This window comes from Nelumbo lutea, chromosome 7, assembly GCF_056320005.1.
Source record: "Nelumbo lutea isolate HS-2025 chromosome 7, American lotus-T2T, whole genome shotgun sequence".
Taxonomy (NCBI): domain Eukaryota; kingdom Viridiplantae; phylum Streptophyta; class Magnoliopsida; order Proteales; family Nelumbonaceae; genus Nelumbo; species Nelumbo lutea.
The window spans coordinates 6,053,509-6,072,775 of NC_142690.1; the positions used below are offsets into that span (position 1 = coordinate 6,053,509).

General features: G+C 36.5%; 1 protein-coding gene across 1 annotated transcript; it reads right to left on the reverse strand.

Annotated features, from left to right (window-relative positions):
• Positions 1-711: 711 nt before the first annotated feature.
• Positions 712-4,573, reverse strand: LOC148844834 (guanylate kinase 2-like). The gene is made up of 11 exons (XM_088954003.1): positions 4,048-4,573; positions 3,563-3,597; positions 3,258-3,365; positions 3,080-3,156; positions 2,874-3,003; positions 2,331-2,693; positions 1,904-2,025; positions 1,675-1,810; positions 1,495-1,540; positions 1,275-1,380; positions 712-1,196 (listed from the first exon to the last, which is right to left on the reverse strand). The coding sequence occupies exons 2-11, from the start codon at positions 3,563-3,565 to the stop codon at positions 1,079-1,081; spliced, it is 1,209 nt and encodes a 402-aa protein (XP_088810129.1). The 5' UTR covers positions 3,566-3,597; positions 4,048-4,573; the 3' UTR covers positions 712-1,078.
• Positions 4,574-19,267: the final 14,694 nt, after the last annotated feature.

Consider the following 19,267-nt stretch of genomic DNA (forward strand, 5'->3'; position numbering starts at 1 on the left):
CCACCACGTCCGACTTCGTGGGGGCAACAACTCGTAAGAAGAGCTCTTCTAATTCATTCTTTTTCTTTCACGACTGTTGTCGTCCAGGTGCCGGTGGCATGGGGTCCTTGGTCCTGGTGGGGCCTGTGACAGGGTGCGTTCACAACTGTTGTCTTCGAGTTCTTTCGAAGCCACACTTCAAAATCATCCATCTGTATTCTGTAGTGATGTTATGCTTCAAGTCAAGTGTCAAATTGTGTTTGTGGAAAGCTGGCGTTTGAACGCGCAGGATGACTGCCAAGTGCCATGTAGTTGTCCATCCAACTGGTGTTTGTTTAACTTTTTTACTTTTTTACTTTTTGTTTTAAATGGTGAAATGGTCCCAGTCCCAGAAAAAAGCCTATTGCCAACCAGGAAGCACAGAGCACCGAGTCGAAACTCGTCCATATCCTCAAGCATCCGATGTCATTGTCCATTAAATCAAGGAATTCTCGTTTCAGGGCCGAAACATCAAACCATGACGAAGAAACTCCCTTTGGTTTTGTGTTTGTTTTATTTTAGGTGGAAACCAATTATCAAATGCTAGCCAAGCCGGCATACGGATTCAATCCTTGGTCAAACATTTCATTTCTTTTTCATATCCAGTGGCTGGCTCATTGCTAATTATCCTTCCAAGTCTGCCAGTCAGGTCAAAACAATTTTTAGGCAGCCAAACACCCACTTAAGATCAGGTTTGTATAGTTTATTAGTATCACTGTTGCATTCATATTTTATTCTTCTCTTTTAGCAAGGATTGAGGAAATATCTAGAAAGCAGGATACATATGTATGTACTACGTAGCCCATGGACCATCAGCCACAATATACTAGGAAAAAGAAAAGCAAATTTCTGTCAGCCCAACTCTACTACGGTAATAGAGGCCAAGAGCTAGTTTCTTATCTCAGCAATAAACAATAAAAAATGTGGGGGGAAATAGAACAGCATGTGAATTAATTTGGGATTTTTTTTTTCTGGTTTATTGCACTGCAATAAAAATCCAAAACCGAGAGTCGAGAGGCCACCGTTAGTACTAACTAGTTCAATGTCAATCTGCTCAATATCATGAAGATGTTTTAATCCCATATTGACCATCTGCAAATGGGTCGATTGCATACATGTGTATTCCTCTTGTCCGGCCTGGGGCCCCTCCTTTGATGGAAGAAACGTCAAGCACAAACCTGCTCAACCCACATAGGATGAGAATTTATTTGGATATCAGAATCAATTTAGTGGTGGCACAGTTTAGATATGCTTACCAGTTCTTCGATGTCTTTCCTAGTTCAGAAGCTCTGCATTGTATCAAGACTTTCTGATCCATTTCTGATTCTGAATCTCCCAAAGGAGCATCAACCATCTTTTGAGCTGGATGGGATTTTTAAGGTCTCAGTAATTGAATTCTCAGAGAGGGTTTATACAGCAAACAGAATACAAAAGAAGAATTATCTCATCGGAACTAAACAATACAAGAGTACTCACATTGTTGTTGGGTGGTCTCCATACTCACATCTAGGCCCAACAGTTTCTACATCAAAGATTCATATTCAGTTATCAGGCCAAGTGGTTAGAAGACATTAGCCAACTTGCCAAAATTGACCAAGTTTGAGGTATAAAAGGATTGAAGTATATATGTAAATTTAGTAAAGAAGAAACAAGCACCTTAAGGCTCTGGTAGCACGTTTCCAAGTCATCGTTTACCAAAATATGATCAAAAAGTCCTGAAGATCTTCCTAGCTCAAGCTCTGATCTTGCATTGCGGAGCCGCTTTTGGACCTGTTCCTCTGTTTCAGTGCCCCTATAACAAAGCAAGAGTTTATTTAGACCACTATACTATAATAATTTCAGTCCTGATATTACAATATATTGGACTTTCAGCTGTATGACTAACCGAGCACGAAGTCGCTTCTCAAGCTCCTCAAATGAAGGTGGACAAATGAAGATGAAAACTGCATCAAGAGAACTGGCCCTTACAGACCTGGCACCTTGAACATCTATGTCGAGTATGCACCTCTACAATAAAACTGAAGGCATATCAAATGTGGATATAAAACATTTTAGCATACCAGAGATAATAGGTAAGAACACTGTCTGCGCATGAAATTCATGCATATAGTGTATATGGTGACCCAAATGTGTCATCCTAATGCAAGGTTAGGCCATGGATAGGTTATAGTTCAATCCCACACTGTTCCAATATTGAAAATTAAGCCCTATGTTCAGCTGGTTGGAACTTGTTACAGTGTGTGTGCAGTGGTTTAAAATACTGAAGATTAATGATTATCAGGAGGTTCTCCATTTATCTCAAACAGTAATACCTTTCCTGCGTCAGCTACAACCTCAACAGCTTCAATGCTGGTTCCATACAGGTTTCCATGAACAGATGCAGATTCTAAGAACTTGCCATCACGTATTTCCTTCTCCATTATGCTCCTTTCCGTGAAGTGATAATGGACTCCATCCTTCTCCTTGTCCCTTGGAGCTCTGGTTGTGTGGCTCACAGAGAACCCAAACATGGATGGGAATTCCTTCATGAGCTTGTTTATTAATGTTCCCTTACCAACTCCAGAGGGACCACTGATAACTATTGGCTTAGGACTATAACCTCTAACCCCTTTACTCCAAGCAACCACATCCACATTCAAGATCTTCTTCTGCTCTCTAATAAATGGTGTGTCCACCTAACAATAATAAAACAAAGATCTAACAGCTTAGGATTGTGGGAATGGGTCATAAATTTTAGATCACCTTACACTTAATAGAAAATGGCAGGATGTGAACTAGATTATTATAACTGCATAAGATCAAAGTTCATCTGAAATTGTTGGATCATGGATCTATGATAGGCTTAGAACACAAACCTCAAGAAACCAGGCACAATCTTCTGGGGTAGAGTCCCTCTTGAGAATCAAGATTCTTTCCTGGTTCAGAAGCACAGCCGAATGACCCTTACATGGGGTGGGTTTTGTACCTAACACCCTAGGAACACTCCTGCCAATTTTACCATAAATCAGTGATTCCCACTCAATCTAGATTCAAATGTATCAATGCACGAGCAAGAACTCACCATTTCCCTGTTGATTTGTGGAAAACCTTGACGTCAATTGACAAAGTTGAACCATCAGAAGATCCACCAATGACAAACTAAACAAAACACAAGCACTCTCGTTACAAACAAGAATAGGGGAGATTACACCAAAAAAAAAACAAAAAGAATATACAATCCTCATGTCGGATTTGCTTACAATCTTTTCACCCAAGATAGTTGCTGTCTGGTAGCCTCTGGCTTCTGAATCAAGCCCAACTGCGAAAACTTCCTTCACATCATCCGAAAAGATTTCTTGAACTTCACCCTGATCGTCAAAACCCAAAATAATTAATGCTCGGTACTAGTGTACAAAAATATCAAAGGATTGGAATTCTACAAAAATACAACAATATCCAAGATCTATCAGTCTACCAAAATTGCATTTTTTATTTATTTTCTCACTAGGTTTATAATGTCAGAAGAAAGTGATAATAGAAGTTCAACCAAAAATAATAATCTCACCATGGAAAATCTAGCTCTCCAATTCAAGCTTCAACCTGACGAAGAGGTGTAAGAGAAGGAAGAGAAGATCAGAAACACAAATACCACCATTTTCCATGGATAATATGGAAATAGAACAGAGCACGAGTTGAAGTCCATTAAGTAAACACAAGAAATAACAGCTAACATTCTTAGAAGTCAAAACATGAAAAGTTAAATGAAAAACAAAAAAGGAAATTCAGAACCCAGATGCCCATATTACAACGAAACTAAATAAGAAAATGTAATTCCACAAAGTAAAATAAAAAAAAAAAAGGAGAAGAACATAATGGCCAAGAAAAATAAAAACAGAGGATCTCCTTTCTGTGAAAACATAGGCTATTTATTCTCAGACAAACATATACGTATTTTTCCTAGATTTCTCAAAACCATTACCAACCAACGAGGACAATAAAAAGAAATCCAGGAAAGCAATGCAAAAGCAACGGCGTGGTGCATCTACTTACCAGGCAGAAAGAAATTTAAAACCCAGTTGAACCTCGATGGGATTTTTTGATTAATGATAGTGCAGAGCTAAAATCAATGACAAGAGTAAGGAAAAACAACAAAAATATGATTTCAATGAGACCAACAACCGCTAAAAGAAGCGAAGGTTTTTTGTTGCTTTCTTCTCTCGAGAGGTGAGCTGCTGTTAAATAGGTCAATAATCAAGCCTAAAGCCTTTGTGTCAAAAACTCGGGAGTCCTCTCAATTCGAGTATCTGGGTTTCAAACTTCGAAAGGAATTAGGAAAGAGTGAGTGGAGAAGACTGGAATGGGTCTGAAGAAACACGGTTTGCATTCATGATTTCATGGCGTATATGTGCAAGGAGTGACGGAGAAGGGAGAAAAAGGGTCTTTAAGAAAAGCTGTCTTTGTCCCTCCCCTGGCCCTCTTGTCTTACACCTTTTCAGTCTCGTTCAATTCACCAGATCACAAAACCGGACTTCATAGCCCGGGTTTTAGGAAGCTTCCTTTTGGGTCTTTAATTTATAACCAATAGAACTAAAATGCTTCTTTTATAAGCTCGACACCATTTTTGCAAGCTTAGGGTTTCTCTCAGCTAGCAGCCTCTGCACCCCCTACTTTTTAGGGTTTTCTTTTCTCTTCAAATTTATGGTGGGGTGGGGGAGGATATTAGGGAATGAGACTTGGGATACTTAAAAATGAATCTGGACCCTCCATAACTTACAACTTGCTCTATGTTATATAAATCAGGACCCTTCATTGACTGGGTCCCAACAAACACATGGGGTAAGGCAAATCAGGATAATCAGATGGTTTTAAATAAGTCAATGTGGGGGATTATTTGTAGAGTTATCTCTCTCTCAATCTTGATTCCCCATCAAAACTAATCTACTAGGTAGACCCATCAAGTGTAGGTTTGGAGGCCGGAAATATTGGACATGTTAGGACCTATTTGTGAATGGCGTCCCCTGACTAGACCTGGGCTGGGTAGCCCGATGGGCTGGCCCTGGCCTGTTATTAAGTTCGGTTTGATCATAATTTTAGGAATCTGAGTTCGGGCTTTCTCAAAAAAGCCCGGGCTCACACTTAATATATATATTTTTTTAAATAATAATGAGATGTTTATTATTTTTGAGTTTTGAAGGTTTTTAATATAAATAAAACATTTTTTTATTAAATAAAAAAAAGAAAAAAAAATCTATTTTCAATTTTCTGACCAGATTCGGACTCGGGCCTAGACCCGAGCTTCAGGCTTTATATGAGGGATGGGCTCAGGCTCAAAATTTAGACCCAATGGTCGGGTCGGGCTCAGGCTCAAGCCTGAGTGTATTCTATTGATACATATACAAGCCCGGCCCAAACCCGGCCCCAAAACAAGTCTACCCCTGACCCAAGATTCAGGCTTTGGGATGAGAGCCCGGATCTGGATTACATGATCAGTAGCCGGGGGCTCACCGTGGTCGTACAGCTTTGCATAGTCCGGATCCGGATCCGCTACCCAATGCTTTCAACATTATGTATGGCGGTACATTTCAATTAGGATTCCAATCACAAGATATACAAGTTTGAGATGTGCGGTTGTAGATCATATTAGAAGTTATGTTAATACCATCTGTGTGTGTGTGTGGCAGATCCTGTGTGATTAGCATCATCCCTCATTTCTTTTCCGTTGATTATTAACATTAACAAAATAATGAAGGGATAATGTGGTCCATATACGCATATATTGGGCCAAAATTGGGAAGATACCGATCCAATTAAGGTTTTAGATCCAATCGGGTTATGGCCAAATTTAGTGTATATTTACTGCATCCGGAATCTAAAACCAGATTCAGTCAGAGCAAAGTCCATTCGAACAGCCATTATAGCCTTGCGTTAGGAATATCTCCCCATAAAATAAAGCATAGAAGTATGGAGATATTCTCAATGCAAGGCTATAAAGACTGTTCGAACAGTGTTCGAATGGGCTTTGCTCTGATTGAAACCGATCTCTTGGAATCTTATATGAGTGGAAGATTGTTATGGTACTTAGGATGCGTTTGGAAGAGGTGTAATACACTTATGACGTTTTACACTGAATCATATATATAATGATCGTTGCATTTTAAAATCGATGTAAAAATATGTACAGTTTTACATCGATAAAAAACACACGAACCTGAACTGGAGTGTAGTTTTACGTCGATAATAATTACACTCTTTTACCAAATACATACAAAAGCGAACCGATGTAAATTGTTAATGCCTTTTCTTGGTGGTTTGTAAAATTACACTCCATCCAAACACATGCAAAATTGAACTAGAGTGTAATTTTACGTTAATAATAATTACACTCTTTTACTAAATACATACAAAAGCGAACCGATGTAAATTATTAATGCCTCTTTTACATTGATAATTTTACATTGGTTCTTGATTTATATCGCATCTAAATACAGCCTTAAACTCAGTTTGAAAGAAATACAAATACAAATATACAAAATACAAGATTTTACACTTTATATATTTGTATTTATACTCCTTCCAAATGGAGGAGCCTCCGTACATGCTCCAACTTCTCGTGCTCGGCTCAGATTGGGCCGATGTGATTGTTAATGCCTTTTCTTGGTGGTTACCTTTTCTATGAAAAAAAGAGAAATTATCTATACCCGTATTAATGATGACTATGCTCAAAATAAGTTTGGATCATATCTTATTCAAATTCAAATTTGATCCAGTAAGAATTGAATTCGGATACTTTCTTTGATGTTATTAAATTGGATCAAATTAGAAAAGTGGATCCAAGGATCGGAATATGTCATCACAACAAATCCATAAGTTATGAAATATTATATATTATATATTATAATTGTAATTACCATGGTAAAGCGGAGGTTGTTCAATCTCCCGGAGATGATGGAATGAAAGAGAGAGAATGTGAGGAAGAGAGGAAAAGAGAAGAGAAAAGGGAGGATCCCCTTGTGAGAAACCCTAGGTCAGAGTTATGATTGTATTGTCTCTCTAGGAAGGATTGTTCATCATTTTTTATAGAGAGAAAGCTAAGGTTATCAAAGAAGAAGTTATTTCTTATTAGCAAAAGGAATCCTTTCCGTTAGGGAAGGAGTATTCTATCCGCATGCGTAACTTAAAAGTGTATGTGTAACCGGTATCTATTCCCGTTCTATCACGATTCTATGGTTTTGTAATGGTATCGGATTCATTGCAGCTTTTTGCATGCTCGGGTTCATCGGAAATCCATGTGTATTTGGGGTTCATCACAAATCAATGCATGTCTTAGTTTTATCACAGATTCATACTAGCTGAAGTTTATCGTGACTTGCCCCAAGTATGAATTCATCGCAATTGTGAATCTATAATGAATTCATCGCAAATGTACGAGGGGTTCTAACATGCAAGCGTCCATATAGTGTTGGTTTGACAACTTTTACTCTTAGGGTCTTAATGACCACTATATACTTACAATAATATTATTATATTATATAAATAATATAATTTTATATTAATAAGCTTTTTTTTTTTTACTCAATCCAAATTGAATCGGATTCAAATCATAGTTTTAGAAATAGGACATAGTCTTATAAAATTCAGAGTAGTCGAATTTCTTATGGAATTGGATAAGATATAGCCTTTACCTAATTTGATCCCATCCGTAATCCGTTTGCAGCCCTAACCAACAAATTTAATTTAATTTTTGGTAAATGCTAGTAGCATAATACATGGGAATAATGTTTTATATGATACAAGAATAATCCGTGACACACAACTTCCCTTGTATTGCCACGTGTGTGGTGGTACTTTTTTTTATCTCAAGTTGCATGAAATGAGAGGCTGAAGTGTTTGAATAGCATATAGAATGAACACTAGTACTGTTAGTATATTAAAAGATGCATCAGATTTTCAGTTTGTTAATTGATGTGTGTCTCCTTCTTAATTTCAACAACGTGGATTATTAATTACAAATTAAACATTATTTTATCTCCTAAATTAGATAGGAAATTAAACCCAAATTTACTAAATGAGTAATGGTTTCTAACCAAAATAGGGGCGTTGTTGCCATGTACTCGATACGCTACGTACGCTATTGTCCATATCAGCTTATTCTCGATCTCTTTTTCTCATGTTGCTTCAACCCCTTTAGAATTAATTTTGTACTTTTAAATTAAAAAAAAAATGAAAAAATGAATCATGGGAGTATTTAAACTCACAACCAATTCAATGTAATTTCTATTTATTTAATTATTTATTTATTGAAGAAACAATATATTTTTATTAAGAAACTGAATGTAATCACTTCTCTATAAATAATAAAACACGGGCATCTTTTTAACATTAGACTGTGCATTGCATGGGCCTCTATTTATATCTAAAAGGGGTTCGACTAAGATATGGAAAAGTTATGATATCTGAAAAATAATTAATCAATAAATTGGAATCTTAAATATGATAGTGAATAAGATATTATTTATCAAAATTCATGTGCGGATTTTGATTGGTTAAAACTTTTTTCATACCATATCTTTTCTGCGCCATAGATTTTCCCATCTAAAAGAGAAACTTTTGGATATCCAAGATCAAACAGTTATAAAGAATGAAGGTTCTTCCTGCATGACACATTACAGCCACGCACGTTTATGAGGACAGCCAAAGTTTTCCCAGCTGTCTTGTTGGAAGACTAGAAATTAAATATAGGGTTCAGTAGGACTATTCATAAGAATGCCCAACCCGACCAAATCGACCAACCCGGACCAATCCAACCCGAGTCGGTCGGATTTTCATCAGTACCGATCGGTTTCGGGTTGGGAAAATATATAAACCGATATATAGGGTCGGTTTCAGTTTTCTTGTGTGAAAACCGAAACCAATCCGACCCGAACCGAACTAGTAGACTAGTTCGGTAGTTCCTAGTTTGAGTAGTTTCGTACTTAATTATAACTAGTCTTCTACTAGAACTAGAAGGCCCATTAGGCAATTACAATTAGAATAGGCAATCTATCCTAGTTTCTAACTTTCTATAATCTTTTATACCAAATAGGCAACCCATTAGGCAATTACAATTAGAATTCAATTAGGTGTCCTTTTGTACAGGAGCAAAACCGAAACCGACCCAAACCGACCCAACCCGACTCAACCGACCAGGTCGGTTTGGCCTATCAGTGGATCGGTTTCGGTTTCCACCTCATGTAACCCGACCAGGTCGGTGAAAGAATGGTAGGATCCATCTAATGGACGCCATGAAGGTTGCGGAATGGGTGGGCGAATTTCAAAAATTTCCTACCTTCTCCCAACTAGGAATCATATTCCCTAAATTTAGAATACAATATTCAAGGATCCTACTTGAACCATAATCAAACCAGATCTGTACCAAAAGACAAATGGGAGGAATATACCTGATCCGGAGAAGCACTATCTCCCAAAGTTGGTGTTCACGCCCAAAGAATGCTCCAAGATCCGTTCCTGCTGAAGATGACACAGCAGGGTGCGTCCTACACACTGGATCCTTCGCAAGTATCCTCTGGAAGCACTAAACACTGAATCTATTTCAGTCTTTCTTGCAAGACTGATGTCAAGAACAGATTTATTGACTTTCTTTTCTGCAAAGATATAATCTTGCAAAGGAGATGGCGGCGGCTGGAGGAGAACTCTAAAGGCGAAAAGGCTGAACTGCCTTTTTTTTTCTTTTTCTGGAGTATGAGATATGATCTCAATTCGCAGGAACCTTTCTTGCGATTTTTCTTGATTCGAAATCTGTTGTATTTCTCTCCTTTTTTGGTTAGGGTTTCTCCTCCTTTCTTCTTGATTAAGAATCCTCCTAATTAGAAATTATCCCAATCCAAATCAGTATTTGGATAGGGGGTAATCTTAATCCTATCTGCAGATAAAGTTAGCTTACTCTTGATCTTATCAGGAGGTTACCAGATTCAAATCTGATTTGAATTTGGTCTCCAAGAGTGGATAAGGCTAAAGGCCCAATCCTTTTACTAACATTAATCTCAGATTCACCCCAAGGATGGGTGATCATATCAGTCCACCTCGAAATGGGCTTCTGGCCCATTAAGTGTTCAGTGTCTAATTACTTTCCAATCTGCTGCCCAGTTGGGCTTCTTTGTATGGCGTGGGACCCAAGCATTGATCTACACACCAGCCACATGGGTTCGGCCCAGCCTTTAATACAAGGCCCAGCCGAATTCACTAAAAAACTCAATGAACCCCTTGAGTCCATCATATGGACCCTATGGGCCCAACACTTACATTAAGTGGTCCCTGGGCCAAGCCATCTTATAAAAACCCAGGGACTGTGGGCAGGTGCAAGATTAGCCCATCAGGTATTATCCTCAATGGTCTTACACTTAACCTCTCAACCCTTAATGATCAAGCACTGCATGACAAGAGAGGACTTCTCCCTCAGCTGCAAGGAACAGTGCCGCACTCTCCTCTCACATGGATCTCGGGAATTAAAACCATTTGCAAACAATTTGAAACCGTATATATATATATATATATAAATATATTAATTTTGCAAAATAAAATTCCAACGATTGAAATCAACTGCCGGCAGTTTGGTTTCCATCAGAGAGAGTGCATTCCCGATCATTACCCTTTGTCCGACAAAGTGGCTGATTCTGTCACTATGATCACCCACTCAGATGAATTCTCAATCTGCCCCAACATACCCAGGTTTTGATCCCCTCTAAGGATCTCACTGATTGGCATATCAAAGGCAGCCTGATCCAACACCTAGTGAAGTGTCATAATCGAGTCTAGGGGTCAGGTGAAACTTTCTAGTTTTGCCCATCTATCTCCAAGGTCCAGGGCAATACTGGAAATCTGGTCCGGTTCAAGGATTCAAGTAATCCCATACTGCATGTGCCTCGGGTCTTACCCTGGTGGCTGAGACAGGCCATCCCAACACTTGGTGGCACACCAGTATCAACCTTGGCAGGATAAATCTCCCCAGACTTATCCAACGGCTGTGAACATTTAAAACTAACACGAGTCTCTATAAAAGTCTAGTTTTAGGGTTTTACACAGAATTAAACCAAACAACATGAATCAAACAAGCACTTTATTTATTTCCACTAAATAACAAAAGTACATCAAATCAGATTGAAGCTAAGGGCATACAAAAAACTGTCTAACAGTCGGGTCGGTTGGGAAAACCCCAATAAACCGACCCAACCCAACTCGTGAACACCCCTAGGGTTCAGCTATGATATGAAAAAGATATGATATCCAAAACACACCTGACCAATCAGCTGAAATCATAGACTTGATAATGAATCATGTGTTATTTATCAAAATTCATGGATAGGTTTTAATTGATCAAAACTCTTTCCATACTATATCTTTTTCATATTATAGATTTTCCCTTAAATATAATGTTTGGCATATGTCTTTTAGAAGGGGCCCATTAATTGAAAAATTATAGTGGATTAATTAAAATTAAGGTGCCATGTTTCTTGCAAGCATTTTTTAACTCATGGTATATATATATATATATATATGGATGGCTTTCAATCAATTTAGCTTAATCGAATTAACAAACTGCTTGACCAAAGTCATTGCTCGAAATGTTTCATCTGCTTGAGATTGAGACTTCAAGTTAGGCAGTCTTAATCGACAGGATGATCTAGAGTAATCACATTTGAATACAGTGGAATATTCCAATCTGAATCATGGGTACTTCATATAGTTCAATGCTGATGTCATTAACATAAAAAATATCTTTTCTTTCCATTAAGGCTCAAAGCATTTGACACCCAAATAACATGGGAAAGGAAATTTTAAAAAACGTAGACATACAATTTGGCTATGTACGAATAAATTAAGATATATGAGAAATTTAAATAAATCTTAAAAATATATAAAATACAAATAAAACGTAAATCTCGAATCATAATATATATATATAACACATGATTTGATATTTTAAGGTATTGAATAGCCTACAAAAAGGTAAGAGAGAGAATGGAGCCGAACGAGGTATGATAGAAAACGAAATTTGTAATAGAATGGACATATTAATTATATTACTTGTGTTAATGGGCCTATAAATAAGGTAGGAGAGAGAAATGTTTTCAATACATGAAGGTATCTATTGCTACTAAAGTTGGCCCAAGGGCAATAATATAATTTCACTTCCTTAGCCGAGGATTGATACGTTTGAGGGCTGATGAAGCTGAGGGCTTATAAGTCGGATTTGTGAAAGAGAAAGCATGTCAGAAGCCCCGGATGCTATCCTAGGGCGGAAACTCTGACGATCAAGTTAGCAAGTGTGTAGCAAAAGAGCGGACAAGACCTAAGGGAGATAGCTCAGACGAAGTCACCAAAATACTAGAGAGTTAGGATGCCATCTGAACGATGCCATGTATCGCCATCCTGAATCGGCCATGTGCGCCTACATCAGTATCTATTACCAAAAATAATTAATAAAAAAAACTAGTAGCAGATTGGCCAATACGCCCATAGTATCGTTTTGTGTCCGCCAATATCCCAATTCGGTCTGATATAATAGGTGTATTAGCTGATGCTATAACTGATACTGCGGATATGTAAGCTCAAAAACCATTACGTATCAGAAAATACATTTTGATGTATTAAACCTTGCTTTCCTCCCACAATCCACCATATAGAGCTCTTATCAACATGAATTTATTTGCAGAAATGTTTTTGACATTACTGTTGATACAATAAATCCCAAGTAGACATAAATGGTCCAGTCACATGCATAGAAAATCATCTACAATTTTACTAATAAGTGATAAAGGCCAAGAAAATATTTATAGGGCAAACCAATAATTACATAGGTTAAAATAGCAGTGATTTTTTTCTTTTCTTTTCTTTTTTTTAATTTTAATTAAACGGAAACAGACAAAACAAGATCATTTCTCAAAATTGAGAAAATCTCCATCCAAGGGGGACTTGGACTCGACCAGTCATTCCACCCACCGGCAGAAGCTGAAAATAAGTGAAAAAATGTTTTGAGAAGTTGAAAATAAGCACATACAGGGAACTAGTAATTGAGTTGTATTTTCAGAGGAACTGAATGCTAACAAAGAAGCTGAAACACTTGGTCAGTCGGTAAAAAGTAATTGAGTTGTATTTTCTTCTGGGTTGGACATATTTCTGAATTTGTTACCAGCTAGAGAGATTTTCATATTTTGTTTTGTTACGATTTATTATGTTGGAGTTAGAGTTCTACCAAGAAAGACCATTATTACCAGTACGATGCTGTATTATACGAATTACTAGTTATAGCAATGTGAACAGAAACTGATCTCACCCTCATGAAATCACCCATGAATAAAAAACTAACTCAATCTCTAGTGCTACAATTCAGCTACTTCACCACCTCGGCATGATGGCAGAATCCTACAAAAAAGGAATCTGGTCAATAACAAAATGCAGAAAAATACACCTCTCATCTCCTATAGACTACAGTCTATAAATGTGGCTGCAGGTGGTTAATAGAATAATAAGTATTTAAAGAGCTTAATTAATTAATTATTACCTTCTACCAGCGAAGGTTGTATGGTCTCTTGAAGATGACAATGGACTCGATTGCAGCTGGGGAAGCCATTTTCCATCAGCAATAAAGGTTGTCTCTCTCTGTAGCGGGACTCGATTGCTTCTTGATAATAAGGTTGGCATAACGCAGGGCATGGAGTTGGAATTTTTTTTTTTTTTTTTTGAAATGTGATTTAAATAGTTATTTTTAAAACTGGTTATCTGGGATAACCCGTATTCACCCAAACAAAAAGTTGAATGTTGATTGGTCGATCTCATCCCATAGGTTTTTTCCATGTCATAGATTTTCCCCAAATAGAGATGATTTATCGAAAAATGCTTTTTTTTTTCAGTTTTTATTTAAAAAAAAATGAGTATTGTCCCTAGCGGAACAGACGATGCGAGCTCTCCCCCTTCCATTGAACTTGGACAATCTCTGCAACCGTTGTAGGATTTGGTGGGGCATCAACCAGTCATTCCACCCACCGGAAGAACGAATTCATTAACCAGCTTGAACTTGGTCTAGGACTTGAGCTTGGTTTAAGCCCCAGCCTAACTCAAGTGCATCAAATTATAATGCATATTAGGTTCAAGTTGGAAAGGTTGGGTTGGGTTGGGTTGGATTGACCATAAATCCAACCCAACTTGCTTGACTTGCACCCTTACTCATAAAACTTGCAAGCCTAATATAGCATAAATATATTATATTTTATATGGAGCTTGGCTCACTATCAAACTCAAGCCAAGCCGAAGTCCAACATGTGAACTTTTAAGTTGAGCCGAACTCCCGCTAGTAATTCTAGCTCGAATCAAATCGAGCCTGATGCATTTCTGCCAAACCGAGCTCAAATAATCTAATATTTGGCTCGACTCATCTTCTACCCACTCTTAGGTTAAGAAATTATTTAAAGGTTAATAATTTAACAAAAGATGTAACATTAAATAGAAGGAAATAGCAGAATAGGACTCATATCGGCGACCCCATATTGTTGAGACAATGATCATCATGAATAATGGTGTCATTTTCTCCAAAATGGAGGCATTATAGTTGAGACAACTCAGACAAGGGGTAGAGCTTCGATAATGATCATCATGAATAATGGTATCATCTCCAAAATGGAGGCATTCAAAGCAAATGATTCTTTTTTTTTCTTCTAAATCTTGGAACGAACTCATCCTGCCTTCTTTTAACGACCGCAAATGGCTCACCCTTTACCTTTTATAATGTGAGATGCAAAAGAAGCAACATTTTGAAATGGCATTAGTAGTGGGGTGTTATATGTTAAAAAAAGGAACTAATGAAGAAGTCTAGAATTAATAAACGCCAAAGAACCACTATCATGATTGTTTGTTTATTAACAATTTTAAGTAAGAGATTAAGCAAGCAGTGTACATTTCATGTGCTAACATGTGTTCCATTGTACTTGTTTAAAGACCATTAAATGCCTATTGGACACTTGTCCTACATTGATTGCTTGTACACCTTAGACTTAAAGTGGGGATGGATTACCTCATTTTACTTTCCATTTTACCCCTTAAACAAATAAAACAGAATGAAACTTAAAGCAAGAGCAAAGCAGAATTCACACTCAGCCACGCTCAAGGTCGACTTATCTGCGGGTCAAGCTTACGAATGGACTAGGCCGGCTAGCTTCCAATTCTAATCGTAACTCCCATACATTTAATAAAAATTATCTTGAAGAAAGTTGTGTGGTTCAATACTTTCTTCCTAAGAAAAGTTAATGATTTATCTTGAAGAAACAATCTTCCCTTCATCCACCAATCAGAATCACAGGATTTATTTGTTTGTAAGGTCCACAGTGCCCTAAAATTCTAGGGCTTTGTACCTTCAAATAGGGGTGCAGATCGATCCCATTCTATTTGGTCGAATTCGATCACCCTTGTGTGGATTTTCGGATCGGATTCGGATAACTTTTTATCCGGTTTGATAGATATTATATATTATTTATTTTTTTATAAAATATATATATATATATATATAATAAAAATAATTAAAAAAACTTATATTTTTTATTTTTTATTTTTTCTTTTAATAACATATAAACTTTTAAAGAAAACTTATATTATTTACAGACAGATATGAGTGTATAGAGTGTGGTTTTTAGACCTTCTGAATGTTTATAGCTTTACAGTGGGAATCAGAAATCTGCATTAGGCTTGTCCGTGTTTTTCCGGAAAAAATAAAAGGCAAAAGTTTTTCAGTTATCATAGTCAAATATATAAGTAAATCTATTATACTAAAAAAATGCTAGTTTTGACCAATCAAAATTCTCCATGAATTTTGATGAATACCACTTTGATATTGGTTATAAGTTTTTCTGATATAATAGTGGAACCTATGTACAAATTTATGATGCTTAAAAGGTATGATAGTAAGAAGAGTTTTGAATTGATCAATCAAACTGATTGATTACTACTTTTATATATAATATCAGTTGATTGGTCCCAACTTTTTTGCAAATCATGAGTAAATTTTTAAAAATAGGATTTCCTATTCACTTTTCCTATCCACCTTCTATCCGCCGTGAGTTACAACCACACATCTCTATTATTAATACCACATCACATCATTGATTATCACATTTTTATGGTTTCAAGTTTTTCTGGTATCATCCCTTTCAGTATCATAATCCAACCCTACAAGGTTACAAGGATACGTGAAGAATAAGCTTATTTGTTCTCCCAAAGAACCAATCAACACCCAGTAGAAACAAACAACTTTTCATTTTCTATTGCGTACGGAGCAGCCATTGATGGATCGTGAATCTCTAGTGAAAGAACAAAGGCTGATGGCAGAAGTATTCATATTCGATTTAAACGGTAGGAATCCAGCCAATTGGCCCTCTGTCGCTTTAGAAACAGATAGAACTTTGTGGTCTATGCCGGTAGAATTAATTCCTTGCTGTTGCTGATAAGATTTATAAATTTTCTCTACCTAAGAAGAAACTCCAAAGACAAAGAGGTCAGTACCGTGTTAGATCAACTTTCATATCCCGGCGGGTTCCACCTCAACTAGTTTCCCAGTTTGTTGTGTTTTTTTTGGAAGAAGTTGGTTTGTTAGAAGTTGAGTCGTAACGTACTTTCTGTTTCCTTTTTTTTTTTTTTTTTCTTCTTTATTTGCTCCGTATTGTTGCTCTGCGTACCAAGGATTTCATCTTAATTTCAAGTAAAAAACACTCAAAATGAGGGGTGCTCTCTACTTTTTGCAAGTGTTTCTTAATATAATCTTTTTGGGAAAATTCTCCATTAGTATTCTATATTTTGGGTCTAATGTTACTTTGGTCCCCAAATTTTAAAATGCATCAATTTAGTATCCAAACTTTTAAAATGTGACGATTTAGTACCTACCGTTAAATAGCTGTTAACCGGTCATTAAATAGCATTAGAAAAAGACAAATGTTTTCGAGTATCATCTAATTTTTTTTATCAATCATCCAAATATTGACAAAAAATTAATAGTGTCAAATCATTGCATTTTCTATTTAAGAAAGTTGGGGTCACTAGAATGCCCACTCATACGTGATCCCAACTTTCTTGAATGGAATAAATGAGGATTTGGGACTGTTAATTTTTTGTCAACATTTAGATGGTTGATAAAAAAACTTTAAATGACACTTGAAGGGCATTTGTATCTTTTTCAAATATCACTTAATGGGAGCTAAACATCTGATTAACGGTAGGTATTAGATTGTCACGTTTTGAAAATTTGTATGATGAATTATCGCATTTTAAAGTTCAGGGATCAAAGTGGCACTAGACAAAAAGTACAAAGTACTAATCGAGAATTTTTCTAAATTTTTTCTTATATTAATTAGACCAAAATAACCCCACTTATTATCAGAACATCCTACATTAGAAATTAACCCTTCTGTTTTTGTGTTGTAATGGAAATGCGTTTACATAAGTTTTTGCTCAGGGTGGAAAAAGTACTGTTGGGTTTTGCAGCTTTTTCACTTTTTTATCCGAACCAACAACCTTAACAGAGAATTCCGTTAAATTTCTGTTAACTTGATAAGGTAGCATGCTCATTTTTCATTTGCAAGTGCACGCTTTCCATTAATCGAAGAGTCCACAGAATTCGAACTCAAGGCTTTCAAATTCCTCCCTTGTTGCAGATCTTGGCAGCAAAAATAATAACCTAAAACCAGGATATTGAAACCCTAAAAGCATAAAGCCTAAATGGTGGCTTAGTTAAAAGGTTTTTCTGATGGGTGACAACGTTTTTTTTTTTTTTTTTTTAAGGAAGAAAAATTAGGCATATAATAATGTGCACATTATACATGAATTCATTGCTATTGATACTTGAAATATAATGAGGAGGATAGATTGAGGAATTCTACTCCTTTTAAGCTCTGAACTAAGTAATTTCGCTCAGAAGATTCCTATACAGTTTAGTAAGTCCACCATGACAAATTTTCTTAGAGGGTGGGTCCAGGAATTTGGAGACTCTTCCAATTTTGACCTTCAAACTAGTTTGCAGCATAAGAGATTGTTGGATGGTTTCAGAATAAGTAATTATTTAAAAATTGTAATTTATTATTGAGTAGAAAAGAAAATCATATATATATATATATATATATATATAAGTATCGATACATATAATATTAAACAATCAATATTAAATGATTAAAAGTTGCATAATTAAAATGATAGGCTTCAATACATTATAATACTTTGAAACTTGTGGAGACATATATATATATATATAGTCATAAAAGTAAAGCAAAAATGATAAAACATATAGATTGCAAAATCCAAACCCTTCCGTTAGTGGGGCCAGTGTATAAATATCTTGGACCAAATTCAACCCAAATATCATGAAGAAGGAAGCACAAATTGGAAATTGGGAAACACCTGAGCTCATCGATACGTTGTACAGTAGCTCAAATAATCCAAGAGTACAAGACAGTGGGCGACCCCAAGATGAAAGATGGAGATTGGAGACCATTCCCTCAAGGCCTCAACAACAACAAGAATTCAATTAAAGAGTGGTTTCCTTTTCTTGATAACCAAGCCTCTCTGCTGTGTCGTTTCCTTTGATATCTCATTGCTTGAATTGATTCAGAAAATTGTTGGTGTTGATGAATGATGATGATCCATCGTGTCCCGTCCCTTCTTTCTCGCATGTTTCTGTTCTAATGAAAACTTAGCTATTATAATAATAGACCTGTCCTGAAATCATCTGGTCTCTCTCCCTGAAGTGGGCAGCAACCTCGGTTTCTTTATCCATGTCTTTTTTTTCTTCCAGCAGCTAGTTAGTTCCTTCAATGTGGCTTTGTCCGATTGATTTTAAATTAAGGTTTTGTTTGTTTGTTGGTATTCTATGGAAGATAAATTAGTTAATCAGGTAATTGACAAATTTATCTATCCATCATGTCAACCTAATATGTGGATCCCACATGGAAGGTTTCGGTTTTGAAAATTAATTGAGTGGAGGCGTTTTAACTACCGTCCAGCCAAACCAAAAAAAGGACGCAACCACCATCCGTTCACGTGTGTGGTTAATAAGTGAAAAAAAGGATGCATGGTTGATGAATGTACAACACCCTATAAAGCCAACTGCCAATGAGACGGGAGACGGGATCTGCTTCTCACACGTATCATGCATTTGGAACATTTTTCATATTTATTAGTTGTTATTCATGCGAGATGGTGGATGTCGTATAAGGCGCCCATTTGTGATTCTGACTTGTGA